The sequence below is a fragment of the Cricetulus griseus genome, chromosome 2 (genome assembly GCF_003668045.3).
Source record: "Cricetulus griseus strain 17A/GY chromosome 2, alternate assembly CriGri-PICRH-1.0, whole genome shotgun sequence".
NCBI lineage: Eukaryota > Metazoa > Chordata > Mammalia > Rodentia > Cricetidae > Cricetulus > Cricetulus griseus.
This window is the reverse complement of record NC_048595.1, coordinates 294,373,200-294,390,979: the sequence shown is the minus strand read 5'-3', so window position 1 is coordinate 294,390,979 and position 17,780 is coordinate 294,373,200. Positions and strand designations below refer to the sequence as shown.

Sequence of the window (17,780 nt, the reverse complement as noted above, 5' to 3'; positions counted from 1 at the left end):
GATTAATACGACCTTCACCACCCTTGTCATCTCTGCTTCCACTCCTGTTGTCTCCTAGTGTGTAGGCCCCTCTTAGTCACCATGAGAAGGGGCAAAGTGAAGAATCTCACCTAACTTTACAGCTCCTTAATGGAATTTAACACGTTTTCCCTCTCCAGCTGGGCTGAATAATAGCAAGGGAGAGGTCAAAACTTCAGCTCTGGTAGCCATTTGGTCCCAGGGTGGCTGGGATGGGCCCCAGACTTTGATGATGACTACCTATGAGGTGCACCCCACCCCTATCTGCCAGGCTGCAGTCACTGAAGTGACTCTGAGAACTCAGTTGCCACAGGACCACATTAATGCATTTAGGTCCAGACTCTGAAAATGTGTCAACTGTGCTAAAATTGAACACTGCCATTTTGAACTTAAAGCATTTCGAGTCTTTTCTAGCATGAAGAATTTTGTCTATTTTTGCTAATCTTGAAATATAACAACTTTCTACTTTATATGTTGAAGAAATACAAAAGTATTTAAGACAGGAAAAAAATTCGTGACAGAAATGTGCTGGCCCCAAATACAACCTCAGTAATTTCACAGAAAAAGTGGATTGCCTGATCTGTAAAGCAACAACAAAAATTCCAATTAAGGACCAACTATGTGAAAGTTGATGTTGTACACAACTCGGAGGAGCAGCTGCTGGTGGCCTGTGGACTTTTCTTCTACATGGGCAAGGTGCCAAAGAAGCACTGTGCTTGCTCACATACCACCCCTAGCTGCTTCCAGAGTCACCTCTGGCCACTTAGCTTGATATCAACCCAGCACTAGGCCATTCATATTGGCCTTTTGGTATCAGGTCCCTAAAACTTTTCCTAGCCCAACCTTCACAATCAAGACTGTGACTATGTTTCCATTATAAACCACCCCAATAAAGAAGAGCTGCCATTCAAAGTCCCAAGTCTCAAACCAGGGCACAATGTCTACACAGTTTTTAGACTTTAATTAATATGACCAATATCATGTTTCTTTTTTCAAGGGACCATGACAACAGGGCAAATGGGCTTCTCTGGTCTTAAAGCTAGATAATACACGTGCCACTTAAGACTCCCAGCATTTGGGAGGCAGAGACAGGTGGATCTCTGTGAGTTCAAGGCCAGCCTGGTCTACAAGACCTAGGGGTGAGGAAATGCAGCTGTTACAGTCCTAAGAGCTGCAGGCGAGGTTACTAAGACCCAGGCTTCCCAGAGAAGACTGGTGTGGGCCTGGTTCTATGGCACCTCTGTAAATAGCACCTTCCCACCTTCCCTTCTCACCTGCAGGAGTTACACTCATTCACCAATGATGAACCAAAGAATCACAGCACCGCAGAGCTATAGGAACACAGGCTTATTGATGTAGCTGCCTGATAGAGAACAAGGAGCCAGGATAGTCACCTGAGACAGTCTGAGTGTAGAGATTTGGCAACACTGGAAGTGCTCTCCTGCAGCTGGTGGGGGTGCTAGCCTCCCTAGAGAACGACATCTGTACAGGTGTCATCTGGCCTAGCATCAAGATTCTGCACATGTGAATGGGACAATGGCAAGCCAAACAGGACAAAAGGAAGCCATCACCTTCCTTGGCATACCAGATAAAGTAGGCTGCTGCTGCTGCCAGGGAGAGGCAGGTTGAGGAAAACAGTGAATTCTTTAGAGGAAGAACTATAAGTGGAGACCAGCTGCCTCAAGGAGGGACCATTAGCTCTTCCCCCAGGCCAAGAAATGCAAGGAGCCAAAGCCTCAAGAGCATTAGCTTGGTTTTCAGCCAGGTGCCTTGTGTCAGGATCCAGGCTGCTTACACATTTCAGGCTGGGGCATGCAGACAGCTACACCTAGACTCTATCTAACCCAAGTGGCTAAAGCCATTGCCAGTGTCATAGTCAGCTTTACAGAGAAGGCCTATAGGCTTTCATTACTTTTGGTGGTCTTTGGCCTGGAGAGACATCTATCTAGTCAGACCTCTAACCCTCCCTTGCCAGTATTCTGGACAAACATCTATTTGGGTCAGCTCAGAGTCATGGGCCAGCTGGTAGTGGGGCAGGGAGCCCTGGACACAGGCTGTGATGGAGAGCTCCAGAGGAACTTCTAGGGCCACCATAGGCCCTAGAAGGCAGTCACTGGCAGGAGTGGTGGAGTACTCTGTAGAAGTTCAGCTAGATCAAGTAGCCCAAAGCCAACCGAAGTCTACTTGAAGCTGCGTCTCTTTCTCCAGGGAGGAGCCTTTCAAAGATGCCCACGGGGAACTGGATTATTCTAAACTGTATAGCAGCTTCAAAGTTTGCTCAATACCCACACTCAAGAAGATAAAAGCCTTGACACTGTACATGTGTGCTGTCTACAGCCTGGCCACTGAACATGCATGCTGTCTACAGCCTTGGCACTTTACATGTGTGCTGTCTACAGCCTGGGTACTATACACGTGTGCTGTCTACAACCTGGGCACTGAACATGCGTGCTGTCTACAGCATGAGGAGAGTCCTTCCTCTCAGAAGCATCGCAAAAATGGCCTGAGCCTGCTTCGCCCAGGACTGCTAAAATGGCCTGAGCCTGCTTCGCCCAGTACTGCATTGGTACTAAAGAGTTGCTGTGCCTTAGACAGTAATCTAAACAACATGCAAATCTGCCACATCCAGTTTACAAAAGTAAAAACAACATTTGAGTATGTTTCTATAAGAGGATAAAACCACAAGTCTTAGGTAATTTCAATCTATGAAGTTTATCTCTGAAACCTAAAAGGAATTTGAATTCAAATACCGATGAGAGGTTCTCTATATAGTTAAGTACAAATAATTGCATATCAAATTAAGTATAGTGTGATTATCAATGCACCCATATGACATAAGAAGCTGCATTTCTAACATTATAAATGTAATCCACAATATGGAAGATAGCAGAACACTCCTATTTGAACCCTCTATTAGCAACCTTTAGAAAAGCCTTTGAGTCAGTTATAAAAATTGGGTCTTCAAGAGATGAATGAATTGGTAGAAAATAAAGCAGTAAGAAGCAGACATATCACCATAAAGCAAGATTATTATCATTGGTCTCTATTCTGTTAAACGAAGGATTAGGTATGCCAACACATTGATACGTCTTTTAATCGCAAATATACAACTTGTTTTCAAACACAGGAAATGGGTTTCAGCACAAACACAGCATAAAGGAAGGCAGCACCTGTGAGCAGTGGATGGCTGGCATGGGAGCCTCTTACCTGGGCCCTGATCTCTCCATGGCTGCCCTTGCCCAGGATGGCCATGTGTGGAGCCTGTCCTGTGGGAGCTGGAGCCCTGTCTCCCCAGCCTCCCTGTGGGAACATGGTCAACACATCAGCACACTGTCCCTCTTTCTGTGTTACACTTAATAGTACAGTAAGTGATACCAGGCCAGTAACCCTTCAGTGTGCTCACAGCAGCAGAATGGGATGAGGACTACAGACAGAAGCCTCAGAAGAGGTGTAGGCAATCTGTACTGGAAGCCAAGTGGGAGCTTATGACCAGTACTAAGAATTATCTCACCACGTGTCTTTAAAATGGAGTCTTGTTGCTTACCCAGACTGTGCCCCAGAGGCAACAACGGTAAAAGCTATTTCCCCCAACAAGGAGGCCCACCTCCAGTCTCTTCAGGTAGCACCATATGGATGATTTCCCCTTGAGCATATTACTGGGATGTGGTGAGCTCCTCCACACTTCCCACAAATGCATTAACACATTCTTTTTATACTCTGATGTCTCCCTTGTATCACTAATGCCCACTAATTACATATGATCTTGTAACTTTTAAGGTATCTTTATTTTGCATGCTCCACAGAAAGGGAGCGAGTTCCTACTACAAGTGCCAACCACAGACTCTGGGGTGTGTCTGCTAGGCAGTGTGGCATTTGGCCAGGAACCCCCAAGTACAACATATGTATGACAGGACCTTCAGAGACCAAACTCCTCTTCTGTTTGGAGCCACTATGAACAAAAAGGACAAGGACCCAAGCAATACACCCACACTACTAGATTCACCCACCAGTGAGGGAGAAAGACCAAAGCATGGCCTATGGGATGCCCAAGACACTGCAAGGGTACAGGCACTTCCCCCAGGGCCACCTCTCATCTGGGGCCCAGGACAATCCCTGGGCCAACCATCTCCTGATCTCATTTTTCTCCACTGCCAAAGTAGCTGTTATCATAAGAGTACATTTCTGGTAACACTACTTCAAAACCTTCCAAAGTTCCTCAATTTGTAATGGGTACAGACATCAACTCTTCTAAGTTTAGCATTAAGAATTCTATACCCAAATCCTACTGACCTCCTGCTGCAATTCGCTCAGATCTATAGCCACTCTTCCCCATACCATGAGGCTGCCTTATGTGGCCGTCAGCTTAGAGGAATGCCTGTTACTGACATCCTCGCTGCAGAGCCCCTTGGTTGTCTAGGACCTCCTGTAAACATGGACAGTAGTGGAGGAAGACTGGCTACTATTTAATGTCATGAACACTATGTGGTAGAGTGGGAATCCTGAACTGTGAACAGGAAGGTACCTCAAAAGTATATTATCTTCCAACAGTTGCCATTTTAGGTGATAGAACCATGGGTCTTTTATAGCTCCTGTTTAATATTTTCCTTTTGAGATTATAATTTAATTGCAAAATTTCTCCCTTCCCTTTCCTCCTTTTAAACCCATTTGCCCTTTCCTACTCTTCTTCAAATTCATGACCACTTTTTTTTTTTTTTTTTACTATTCGTTAACACACACACACACACACACACACACACACACATTGAATTTTTCTAATGTCCATTTGTTACAAGAAAAGCTGAACCTCAACTCTTGTCAAGTAGACACACACTATCCATGTGGCCTTTAATTGGGGGAATTATTGTGGGAAACAGATGGTATGTTAGAGAAAGAGTTCTTTAATCAATTCACAAAGGAATCCTTCTTGAAATATTTTCCTTTATGGGACCAGAATTTAAGCTATGAGTATAGCCCAATCATATTCATCTGTCATAATTCCATCGTTCTTTTATCAGTAAATTGTAGGAAAGCAGGTAAGTCTGCCTGGGGCCCCAGAACATTAAGTAGCAGTAAGGGAAGCGCCCCACCCTTACCCACCTGTGTAGTGAGAGTTCCAATGTGTTCTGCCTACAATGCGTCGGCTCTCCTTGGAGCAAGCCTTACAGACCACTGCCTTCAGGTTGTGGAACTTGGTGAGCCATGATCTCTGCAAACAGATCAGATGAAAATGCAGGCTGGCTGCATACTCTGTGGAAGAGTAAGGTGTGAGGTGGCTGGGATGGGCGGGGGGACAACCTACTAGTGGTCTCCGTGCCCAGGATATCAACCAACATAGCTGCACACTCTGAACCAAGTGGAGACAGCGGCAGCTCTCCATCAGTATGACCTCAAGAGGTCTTAGATGACTGTTCCCCTCCTGAGTCCCTTGGAAACAGCAGCAAATACCTATGATGCCTGCTTTTAGACTAAACAGTCATGACAAAAAAATCTACTCTTGTGACAATCTGAGAACACTGAGTGGAGGTGCTGGGGTCATCAAACAGCGGCAGATAGGGATATAAACATCAGCACTGTTCTCATTACTTCTTGAGTCACCAGTCAATATTTCATCCTTGCTGATTCTTTTAAGCGGGTTTGCTCAAAGAGGAGTCATGTACTTTGAGGTACATAAACAACCGGAAGTTATGCCCCAGGGCTGCAGCTCCTTCAGCCACTGCTAGAGCAATGTCCAAATCTGAGAAAGGGCTTTCCTCTTGTCCTGCTCTTCTAAGTTGTAAATATTCACAAATCCTGCAATACCCTGGAACTTTGGTGAGAAATGGTGACAGCAACACATTGCCAAATGTTTTCCCTTTGGTGTGAAAACTTGGGAGTGTTTTATCTAACAGATCAGCATGTTCTCTCACAATCACACCGCCTTCTCATCCCTGTGGGTAATAAAACATTCCAAATGAGCTTGGCGGGAAGCCTCATTTGGAAATCTTCCAGGAATCATGAAGCAATTGTACTTAGAAAGCTGGGGCAGCAGTCAGTGTCCCCAGGACACGGGCAGCCTTTTGTAGCAGTTGAGTCTCCCCAATGAGTCTGCTGTCTGGGGACCCCTCTGCAGACACTGCAAGCCCTTCTTTCAGCTCATTCTCCCTACAGAAGCAGTGAACTATGAGGACACCAACTAATGCTGCTAGACCAAGCCAACCTCACGTGTGGACATCAGTTACAGAAATGTAAGCACAGTCCCAACAGCTGTGTGAGGTGATGAGGATGACTCTGGAGAACATGCCTGTCTTTTTAAAGCTTCAGGATTAAGAGGATGGGCAGACTTTCTAGGGTGACCAACTTCAAACTCAATCATGGTTCTAATAGACAATAACCAGAACTCACATTCTGTTCCAAAAGAACCTCCACAGCATATCCTTTTTCAGACTGCAAGTACTTCTGATGGAAAAGCTTGCCATCAAAGACATTCCAGGGCATGAATTCGCTTGTTGTCCAGGGGAAGCCACATGCGCTGTTGACTAGTACCAACATGGTGAGGCCACGGACAAGGAGGGACCCCAACTGCACAGCTCTGGAGTTAATGTAATCCAGCTGTGGAGACAAACATGCATACACGGGAAGCTTGAGACAGAGCTCAAAGCAGAAGTTAGATATGTGTGGCAAAATGGTAACTTGAGGGTCTCAGCCCCACCATGTTAAGTCTTGTCACACCCTGAACAGGAAAGATACTGGGCCTCCTGAACAAGTCTGACTGAAAAGGGCCTGACAAACAAGCTACGCCAGAGAAGCATGATAGGAGCCCAGTCCAGGCACACACCCTTGCTCACCATCCACCCACTAGGGCAGCAGGCACTCTCTTGGGCTCTCTCCTTATACAGATCTGGAACACGGCTGGTTTGAATGACAATGGCTCCCATGGGCTCAAATGTTTGAATGAATGCTTGGTCATCAGTTGGTGAAACTGTTTGGAAAGGATTAGGAGGTGTGGCCTTGTTGGAGGTGTATCACTGGGGGTGGGCTTTGAAGTTTCAATAGCCCATGCCATTCCTAGTTGCCCTTCCATCCCTCCCTCTTTCCTTCCCTCCCCCCCATTTCTGCCTTAGGCTTGTGGATTCTATGTAAGCTCTCAGCTACTGCTCTTGTGCCATCCCTGTCTGCCGTCATACTCTCAGGGACTCTGTTCATCCCCTGAAACCGTGAACAAGCCCCCAATTAAATGCTTTCTTCTCTAAGTTGCCTTGGTCATGATGTCTTGTCACAGCAATAGATAAGTAACTAAGACACTGCTCTAGGAAAATCTGGGCCAATACAAGGTGTGGCCACTAGGTAGAACTTACAAGATAATTTACTGTTGTGTGTGTTCCCCTGAAAAACTTTCTTCAGGGAAAGGGAAAGATACTCCCTGTGTTTCTAAAAAGCATACTTGATCTTATGGAATACCATTTAATAACAAAATGGCATACGATATAATCTCAAAAGGCTGGTGTCTGAGTTTTTACAAATTAAGAGTATCTCGCCTCAGTTCTGGAGAGATGGTTTAGTGTTTAGTTTAGAGCTCTTCCAGAGGACCCAATGCCCTCTTCTGGCCTCTGCAGGTGAAATACAGAGGTGTACATGGTGTACAGACATACATGCAGGCAAAATACTCATACACATAAAATAAAAATAAATAAAATCTCAAGAAGAGACAGTAGTATCTCTTGCTGACACAAACTACTTCTTTTCTTGGCTAAATGGACGTTTATGTTCAACCCCCTTCTGTTCTTGATGGAGAAGCTCCCCCTTTATGCCACAAAGGTTTTCACAATCCCACAAGAAGCCACAGGTATTTGCCAGGCACCAACACTACAAATGTCTAAGAAACCCCACGGAAACTGGAGAACAAGTTAGCCAGTCACCTTCAGGAAATCTGCTTTGCTCACACTGACCAATGTTACCTTCAACACTATTACATGTCTAACACAGTTAATAAAACTGAAGAAAGTGAGAGAAAGTGACATGTTTTAACCCTTCAACCCATTAAAGCCTCGCTTAAATGAATTTCACAATTATTTCAAGAACTAGATACCACAAGTACAGTGGCACATGGCCACAGTTCCAGAACCGAGGAGGCTGAGGCTGACTATCACAAGTTAAAGACTACCTTGGTCTACATGGTGAGTTCCAGGCTAGCAGGGGATATAGTGTGAGATCCTGTCTCATTAAATAAAAAAAAATTGTTTATCATGAACTTGGATCAATGCAGATTTAACTGAAGGGGTTTAACTGCACAAACTATTATTAGAGGTGTGACTCTAAAAGTACCTATTCTTTAGGAAGAGACACTGGAAATATTTTGTAGGGCCTATAGATGCTCTTCATTAATATAAAATTTCTATGCCTGTTCTGCAGAGTCTACCATGAGCAGAACTGAATTTAATAAAATATTTCTAAAGCCTATTAACACAACCCTACATTCTTTTTTTCATTTACTGTATGAGTAAAGTAAATTGACTGCTGGAAGTTGTCCTCTAACCTCCACATGCATCAGCTTTCCTTTCACTTGTTTTATCAAGATTATATTTTTTTTGGAGGGGAGGGCTCTGTCTATGTAGCCCTGGCTGTCCTAGAATTTGCTATGTAGATCTTGCCTCTGCCTCCCTCCCAGGAGCTAGGATTAAAGGTATGTACCACCACACCCAGCAAGACTGCAAGTTTGGGCCTACAGAACATACATATGTTTAATTTGTACTGAGGCAATTCAATTTAGTAAAAAAAAAAAATTATGAATGGCATCGTTTTCATAACTCAGTGTCCACGCGTTCACTGATAATATATGGAAATGTAACTGAATTCAGCATGTGGGTCTTTCATTCTGATGCTAAGAGTTTACTGTTTTGTTTTGGTTTTGTGATTCCCTTGAGACTTCTCCTTTAGAGGACTTCTGGATAAGATGACAGAACAGAAGCCACATTGGACTGAGGCGCTGATTACCCTTTGGGAATTAAAGGGAATATGAATATTTTATCACTCCATCTGCTACTTTTCCAAGTCCTGAAATAGATTTGATCAACACCTCAACAAGTCTCTTCTGCCACAGGACCCATGAATGGATTCGCTGCTGCCACTCAAACAGCCACCCCTCCCAAAGCAGCACCCCGCCCCCCACAAGGAAACCGGGCTAAAATCTACAAAACAGCAGTGGTAGGAATTTCACATAAGGGGTTCCTAGTGACTGCTCCCAGGCACACCACCGACACCCCAAATGAGGAAAGACAAAGCTGCCGAGGGAGCTAAACACAAACTCTCTGTAGTGCTTTGGGCACTGCACAGCCAGCCACTAGCAGCTCCCAGCCTTGTGGGAGGGCAGCAGCCTCACCTGGACTGAGTTTACCTCAGCTCTCCTCAGCCGCTAGAACAGTCAAGAGAATTCCACACACAAGGGGAGCTGGAAGACCACAGCGAGGGTGCGTGGGCAGAATGAGACCATTTAAAAGCAGCAGGGAACACAACCCACACCAAAATAGAGGAAGAAGAGCAGCAGAGCAGCGCAGGGGAAGAAACCCGCGTTCAGGCTTGTGCTCACATTTTCTTACATGTCTTCCCCACCCTCCTTCCCACTACAGCTATTTCTTATCTATATAGTACAGGAGGGCACTGTGACAGACCAACAGTGTCCCCTACTGTTCACACCACACACTCGTCCTCTCTCCCTTTCTTTTCCAACACCTACATACCTATTCCACTCGGTGTTGCGCCTCCTGAAGCCCGAAGTTGACTTGGTTTACAATCACCAAGTATCCACCCCATTTACCCTTTGCCTTAGTGATGACCACTCCTCTGTATGCCCATCTCCCTCTCGGCTTCCCACCAACAAGCCAGTGCTCACTGCTGGTTTCACCATGACTGTTGACCTCCTCTTCTTTGCATTCACACATAGCACTATTGGGGTCCATTTACTTTGTAAATTAATCCCTAGATTAATCCGTTTTGTGGTTACCTGCAACTCTATTACTGGAGTGGTTTAACTACTGGAGTTGTAGCTGGTACTCAACCCACAGGGGGCAGAGTGTAGACAGAGCCTGGTGCCTGGAACAACAGTCTAACAGATGACAACATCGTCACTGTATTAAAACCTAGTCTTTTGAAACACTGCAAACATGTCCACTTAAAGAAGGGAGGGAAGCTGAATTAAAAGAACATAACCAACAAATTTTAACCTATACTCTAACCCCAGATGAGCAAATCCCAGAGCAAAGACACAAGTAACATGAGTTGGGTCAAGACAAAATTCAAGAATCAAGAAGAAAGTTAAAACCTTTTTAGAATTGAATGAAAATGAAAACACAACATACCCAAACCCATGGGACTCAATGAAGTTCCAAGAGGCAAGTTCATAAAACTGTGTCTACATCAAAACAAACAAACAAACAAAAACAAAAAACATGAGTGATCATGTGTCAGTTACTGGACACACTTGAAAGCTCTGTAACAAGAAGAAATAAAACTCCACAAGAGCAGATAACAAGAAGAAATAAAACTCCACAAGAGCAGATGGGAAGAAATAATAAAAAAAAACAGGACTGAAATGAATCAATGAAATGGAAACAAAGCAACAACAATAACACCAAAACACAGAGAATCAATGAAATGAAGAGATCGAGTAGCCCAGCCTTTCTCAGCCCTCCCCGTACTCAAGCCTGGCTGTGGTCACTTTTAGTTCTCGCTAGCAAAAAAAAAAAAAAAAAAAAAAAAAGGCCTTCCATTTTTTTGGCTCTTGCTGTTCTATATCCTCCCATCAGCAACCTTTCTAGCTGCTATGACGCTATTAACTGTGAAGAAGGACATGCCTTCTGCTCAACAAATGTTTGCCAGCCTTTTCTGAAACACTTCATCCTCCCTAGGCTGTGGCATGCTCTGCTCCTGCTCCGTGTCTTCTGTGTTTGGTGCTGGAGATATAAGCAGGCACTATCCTGGTTTTCAATGATACATACTACTAGCATCCTCTTCGAATCAACTGCTTCTAAGTTTCCTTCACATTCTCCAAGCCATTGACCACCATCTGCTCAAATTGCCTCTCTCTAAGGCAGAATCCATAATCAACAAGAAAACTAGTTCTTTTCTGTTTGTTTTTGTTTTTTCCTGAGGGATTCTGGAAAGGACTCACAAATAAGTATAGCACAATATAAAGGTCATAGATGATGAATTTACATAAAAGAGAGGCAACTGAAGCTTCCGGGGGCAGCAGAGAGGTCTCCTGGAGATAGATAGTTCTAAAAATGAACACATTAAATTTCTACCAACTCTGTTCTTTTTCAGCCATCTCATTCTGTGGGGGCTCCTTCCCCTTGCAGGGACTCCTTTCAGAAGTCGGGGCTCTCACCGGGCAACGCATTCCTGTCCTTCCTTCTCTAGGCTTTTCTAGGTTCCTCTAGGGTGGATGTTCTAAGGCTATGCTCAGAGGCCAAGACCCAGAGCTCTTCCACACTCAGGCTGTAGGCACACACCTTCAAAATGCAGGCTCATGCTCAGGTATTCCTGGGGTCTCCAAAAGGCAAGGCTCTGGTTTCATCTGTGTGTAACTTCCTTTCTCTGGTGTGGACTTGCCTAGAGAAAGCTACTCCAACATGAGGTCAGGACAGATGGAATTCTTTCCTAAGAGACATGTTTTCCAACCAGAAGGTGGAACCAGCAGAAAGGGTAAAGTTAAAGAGGAGGCGGCTAAAGGTAAAAACAGAGATGGGAGGGATCCAGCTGCTCATTCTCCTGTCCGTCATGTCTACCCTCAGAGACTCTGAACCTGTTGTTGGTTCTCTGAACTCATCACTTGAGATGCTCTTGAGACTTATCCAAAGTTCAGCTGGGAGGCAGGGACTCAAGGAACTCTGACATGACTTTCACGTTCCTCTTGAACATTGACGGATAGCTGTGAAATGAGACACTGGCACAAGAACCTGGACTTGCAGATATACCAGTGCAACTGCCTGAGAGGACACTAGCTGTGTGGGTGCTACAAGCAACAATGGCTGGATCTGCAACAGTTACTGCTTAGCTGACAGAAAAGCAGGGTTTAGTGACCTTAGGGTTAGTATCATCCTAAACCCACAGTTCTTCCTGTCTTGCCTCAAAACTGTTAAAATCTTCTTCTTGTGGACTTAGGTCACTACAGCTCCAACATTATGTCTACATTTAAGGAGAAAAGGACAGCATGGTTCTGGTTCTATACAGTCATTTAGAAAATGAAATCTCCTCCAATGAAATCTCCTATTGGCTGGACTGGGCCACAGAGCCTTACTGTTTCCCAAGTGAGAGGCAGCACGAAGACGGTACTAGGGATGGTGGGAATCCTTTCAGTCTGTACACACACACACACACACACACACACACACACACACACACACACACACACACACAAGCACACACGCACACACGCACACACACACACATATACACACACATACGAACACACACACACACACACACACACGTGCACGCACGCGAGCGCACATACACACATGCTGTGGAACAATGCCTTTGTACACTGTGAAGATTCGACACTGTGATTGGTTTAATAAACAAGCTGACTGGTCAACAGCCAGGTTAAGTTAGGCAGGAAAGTCAGACTAGGAGAATGCTGGGAGGAAGAAGGGGGGAGTCAGGAGCTGCCACACAGATACAGAGGGAGCAGGAGATGAATGTGCCATGCTAATAAAGGTTACCACCATGTGGCAGAGTATAAATAAGGAATATGGGTTAACTTAAAATGTAAGAGCTAGTTAGTAATAAGCCTAAGCCATTGGTCGAGCATTTCTGAGTAATATTAAGCCTCTATGTCAGTTACTTGGAAGCAGGCAGTCAGGACATGAAAACTCCACCTACATAAGCATATATGTGCACACACATATGCTTGTGCTCACACATACACATACATGCACAGAGAGAGAGAGAGAGAGAGAGAGAGAGAGAGAGAGAGAGAGAGAGAGAGAGAGAGCGCACATGAAGGGTTGTGAATAGCCTAGAACCATCTGTATCTGTGTGTCTATCCATATACACATACACAGAAGGAACTTTTTAATGGCCTGAATCCATCTCCATTTCTGTGAATACACTGGACATAGCATGTAGCCATGTGTTCATCTTTGTCTCAGCAATTCTGTGCAGTGTTAGAGAATTCTCACTGGAAAGAGAATGGACGAGACAGAGTCAAAACTCCAGTAATATGGAACTCGCCAGGTGACAGCTCAGCAAGGGTAAAGACTAATGGATTAGAATCTCTGCTATAGGAGAAATTTTTTTCCTAAGTTGAGAGACACCGAGTTTTCCAACCAGAAGGCAGAACCAGGAGAAAAGATCATGTTAAAGAAAGAAAGTATGAAGATGAAAACAAGAGAGGCATAAGGGATTGGGTCTTGGGCCATCCCCAAATGTCTAAGAGCTAACAACAGCTTGTAAATGTGCAGTGCAGGATGGAGTGAGCTTCCACCTCACTCCTGGAACCTTTACAATGGAAGTTATCAAAGTACACAAGTTCACACTGTGTGTGTTGCCCAGAAGTTCACAGAAAATTTAAAGATGATCAGAGTCTTCAAATCAAGAGACTACTATTTTGATTACAAAGATCCTAGCAAGAAAATAATTTCAAGATGATCTAGGAATGTGAGGGCAATCTAGCCACAGCATCTGTCACCCCACTGATTACCAGGTTGATTCAATTGAGCTGGCTGGCTAGGTAGGTGTCTCCTTTTTCCCTCCTGAAGCTACACCCAGTCTTAGAGAGCAACTCACCCAAAATGTGTCCCCTGCTAGAACTTCCAAACAAAGTGCTCCAGGATTTGCACATGCCCTACAGACATGCTCCTATATACTTCGAGTCACCTCTAAATTAATTATATCCAGTGTAATGTAAATAGTATCCAAATAGTTGTTATGTTGTATTGTGGAATATTCCTTTACACTGTGTGAATATATGTCACTGTGATTGGGTTAACAGAGAAGCTGACTGGCCTACAGCTAGGCAGGATAAGGTTAGGTAGGAGAACCAGACTAAGAGGATGCTGGGAAGAAGAAGGGGAGGACACGCAGAGAGAAGGAAGACGAACATTCTGTGCTGAAAGAAGGTGCCACCACCTGGCAGAGGACAAGTAAGAAATATGGGTTACTTTAAGCTGTAAGAGCTAGTTAGTAACAAGTCTAAGCTGTCGACTGAGCATTTTTAATTAGTAATAAGTCTCTGTGTGGGTATTTGAGAGCTGGAATTATTTTCAATTTATGGTTAGTTGGGGAACTTATGGCTACAAAGAGAAGGTAAGTGTAGAAATATGTACACAGATTTTTATACATATAGACCAGTCTTGGATTTTTAATAAATATATATACATTTGTACAGTTTTAAAACAATTCTGAACTGCAGCATGCTCAACCTAAGTAGCTTTACGTGTTGGCCCTGAAGTCACTCTGCTGTACCTGGCCTCTGGGGCTCCACCTTCCTCACAGAGGACTAGACAACAGAACTACAAAGTGAACACGAAGCACATGGGCTGGATGAGGATACAGGAAGGGCAGCCTGGCTCCACCCTGCCGTGTACACAGGGATGTGGTAGGTGAGCTTGGGCCACAGAAGACACCATTTCTCTGATGTCAAAGAGTCTGACAAAGGCTTTTCCTCAAACTGAGATGACCTGGGCCAGGACCTGGGACGAGCTGACCCCTGAGTGCAGCAGTTGTCGATGGAGGACGACTGTCCGTTTCCTTGTGGAGACACCCTCACCAAACATGTCTGCCTCGTGCTTCTTATCAAGTACCAGCTGCAACAGGGAAAAGGCTACAAAGAATGCTGACCCTGTGATCACAGCATGGTTGCCTCCATGGCTGTGATGAATGACTATGACTATACCTGTAGGTTCATAAGCTGTGAGGTTGATTTTCCTTGGAGGCACAAGGCCTGAGCAATAAATGCATGCAAATCTTCCAGGGAAAGAGTGTCCACCTGCAAAGCACAGAAAAGGGCCAGTGTGAGCCTGCTGACAGTGAACAGCATTCTTCATAAATGTACAACACACATATTCATACAAATACAGAGGGGGAACACACACAGGAAAACATACTGTGTGAGCGAACTCAAAGTGAACAGCATTCTTTATAAATGCACAACACACATATACACACAAACACAGAGAGGGGTGCACACGCAGGATGAATGGGGTGCACATGCACAATGGATGAACAAACGACATGTGTAGCTGGAGAGAGCACAGCCTCTACTCTGCATCCATAACCCCAGGCCACAAAGCTCTTAACAGGGTAATAAATAGCAGCAATCCTTTCTGCTTAAAATGTCAAAAACAGATGGCTCAGAGGCTGAGGTGGGGTGGCCCGGACTGGAGGAACATCCATCTTCAACCATCCAGGATGTAACCTCTGTCCTTGGATCCCAGCAACATAAATAAGGGTCCCAAAGTATGAGGCACTCTCATTCTCTGGAATCAAAAAGTATGGGAGAAAAACAAAGGGAGACAGAGAAACGAGGGGAACAGACAGAGTGGGATTAACTTGGCTTTTAAAATAAGTCTTGTGATGAGGAGACCACAAAGACATGGTGCCTCCACCCACTTGACCTCACACACTCCTGAGGCCGATACTGTCTGTGCTGAGCCACTGTGATAGTAAATCGTCAATGCCATCTCTACTGGACTTTGTGTCACCATGGAAACACACTCCTGGGTGTGTCTAGGAGAGGGTTTCTGGGAAGGCTTTACCTGGAGAGAAGACCCATGCTGTATGTGGGTGGCACCATCCCATGGGCGGAGGGGGGTCTGGACAGATAATGAGCTCAACATCAGCATTTGTTTTTCTTTGCTTCCTGAGCATGAAAGCAATGTGCCTTTTCCACCATAATGATCTGCACCTCTTCAAATTGTAACAAAATAGACCCTTTCTCACCTAGGTTGCTTCTGTCGGGTATTTGACCATAGCAATGAGGAAAGTATCTAATAAAATTGTCTTAGTTAGCGCTCTAGGGCATGACCAGAAACAACTTGGATGGGACAGGCATGAGGGGGAGGGGAGGCATTTTGCTTAAACTTCCAAATCATAGCGCGTCATCAAAGGAAGACAGGAGCTGAAGCAGAAGCCGTGAGGGAAACTGCTCACTAGCTGCTCACATGGCTTGTTCTCCCTGCTTTCGTAAAGCACCCAAGACCACCGACCCAGGGATGGAGCCATCAACAGTGAGCATCAGTCAAGAAAAGGAACCTCAGGCTTGCCCACAGGCCAGTCTGGTGGGGGCATCTTCTCAATAGAGGGCTCCCTCTTCCACAAAGACTCTACTTATATCAAATGGACATAAAAGTAGCCAGCACAACAACCACACTTGTAATTAAGCAGAAACTACTACTTATGGAGTAACTCTACTCTTACACAAGAGCCCTTTTTGAAAGGAAGGAGTACACTATGGTGGCAAAAACTTTGGGGAAAGAAACAGAAGAATGACAAATCCATCAGAGAAATTTAATCAAGAGCATCTGGAATGCTTGTGTGCCTCCTCCAGATAAAATGGCCCCCATAAGCCATAAAGAACCCTGGCTTTATGCCACCCTAACCTTGACACTCTCTTGGAAAGATACTGTACAGCACTTGATCTGGCACATGCTACCACTGAAGGGAAGACACAGGCCACTGAGGTCTGGGAAAGATGACCTGTCACTACCCTCTTCCATGTTTATTCCAAAAGAGGCATCACCATCATACGAATGAAAGCAAAATCCTGCAAATGCAGGATTTCGGACAAAGCCAAGCACAAGTGCAGATTTTAACATCTGTAAACAGCTATCTCTGCTTAGACTGGGGTTCACTAGCATTTAATTCTCCCCACAATTAGTTCTGTTTGGAGGCTGTTCTTAAAAGACCCGCCTGGGGGACAGCCTGACTCTCATATGTCTTTTCTCACAGGTAACTAAGCCTGATTGCTAATTTGATAGGGTTTAGAATTCACTGTGAAAACAAGCCTCTGGCATGCCTCTAAGGGAGTTTCTAGACTAGGTTAATTGAATGGGAAGAATCACAAATGTGGATGGAGACCCCAGGCTGAATGGAAAAGGGAAAGTGGGTACCAGCATTTATCATTCTGCCCCATGAACACGATCCACTGCCCTGCGTTCCTGCTACCATGATCTCTGTCAGGATAGCTTGTCCCCTCAAACTGTGAGACAAAACAACTCTTCTTTCCTTAAGTCACTTTGGCCAGGAATTTTATTGTAGCAATAGCCAAAGTAACCAGTATAAATGCATTTCCAAGATTTCCTCAAATCCGACTTAAGCCTTGTTTGGTAGGTTGGACCAAATCAAACTAGTTTCCTTTCCGTTTTCGTATAATGAATGATAGGCAATTTTACTCCATGCTGCACAGCAAAAGGGCTAATTTAGGCAATCAGGCTCAGTGATTGAGGGCATTTGCTGTTCTTGCAAAGGACTAGAATCCTGTTCCCAGCACCCACATGGTGGCTCATAACCCATATTTCCAGGGAATATGATGCCCTCTTCTGACCTCCAGGGTCAGGCATGCATACATGGAATGGGTGGAACAAAACACTCATACGCAGAAAATAAAATAAGGTATTTTTAAAAAGCTAATTTGAGCTCAACGACATAAAACCACGATACTTTATAATTTATCCTTTTAGGTTTACCACAGTACTCTGAGAGTACAGTCAGTCCTGTGAACAAATACACACCACCACCGACTTGTTGATACATTAACTTTTTGTTGTGAAAAGTCCCGACTTAACATC

General features: G+C 44.7%; 1 protein-coding gene across 3 annotated transcripts in view; it reads right to left on the bottom strand.

The window, feature by feature from the left end:
* Window positions 1-17,780, bottom strand: part of Fam120b (family with sequence similarity 120B) — a 34,605-nt gene that overhangs the window by 2,801 nt on the left and 14,024 nt on the right. Inside the window, exons 6-9 of one of the 3 annotated variants that reach the window (XM_027401189.2) lie at window positions 14,888-14,980; window positions 6,400-6,606; window positions 5,116-5,224; window positions 3,226-3,318 (exon numbers count right to left, since the gene is read on the bottom strand). In XM_027401189.2, coding sequence (XP_027256990.1) covers window positions 3,226-3,318; window positions 5,116-5,224; window positions 6,400-6,606; window positions 14,888-14,980 — 502 coding nt within the window. The remainder of the gene's footprint in view (window positions 1-3,225; window positions 3,319-5,115; window positions 5,225-6,399; window positions 6,607-14,887; window positions 14,981-17,780) is intronic. The other 2 variants (XM_027401190.2, XM_027401192.2) reach the window with 2 other exon arrangements.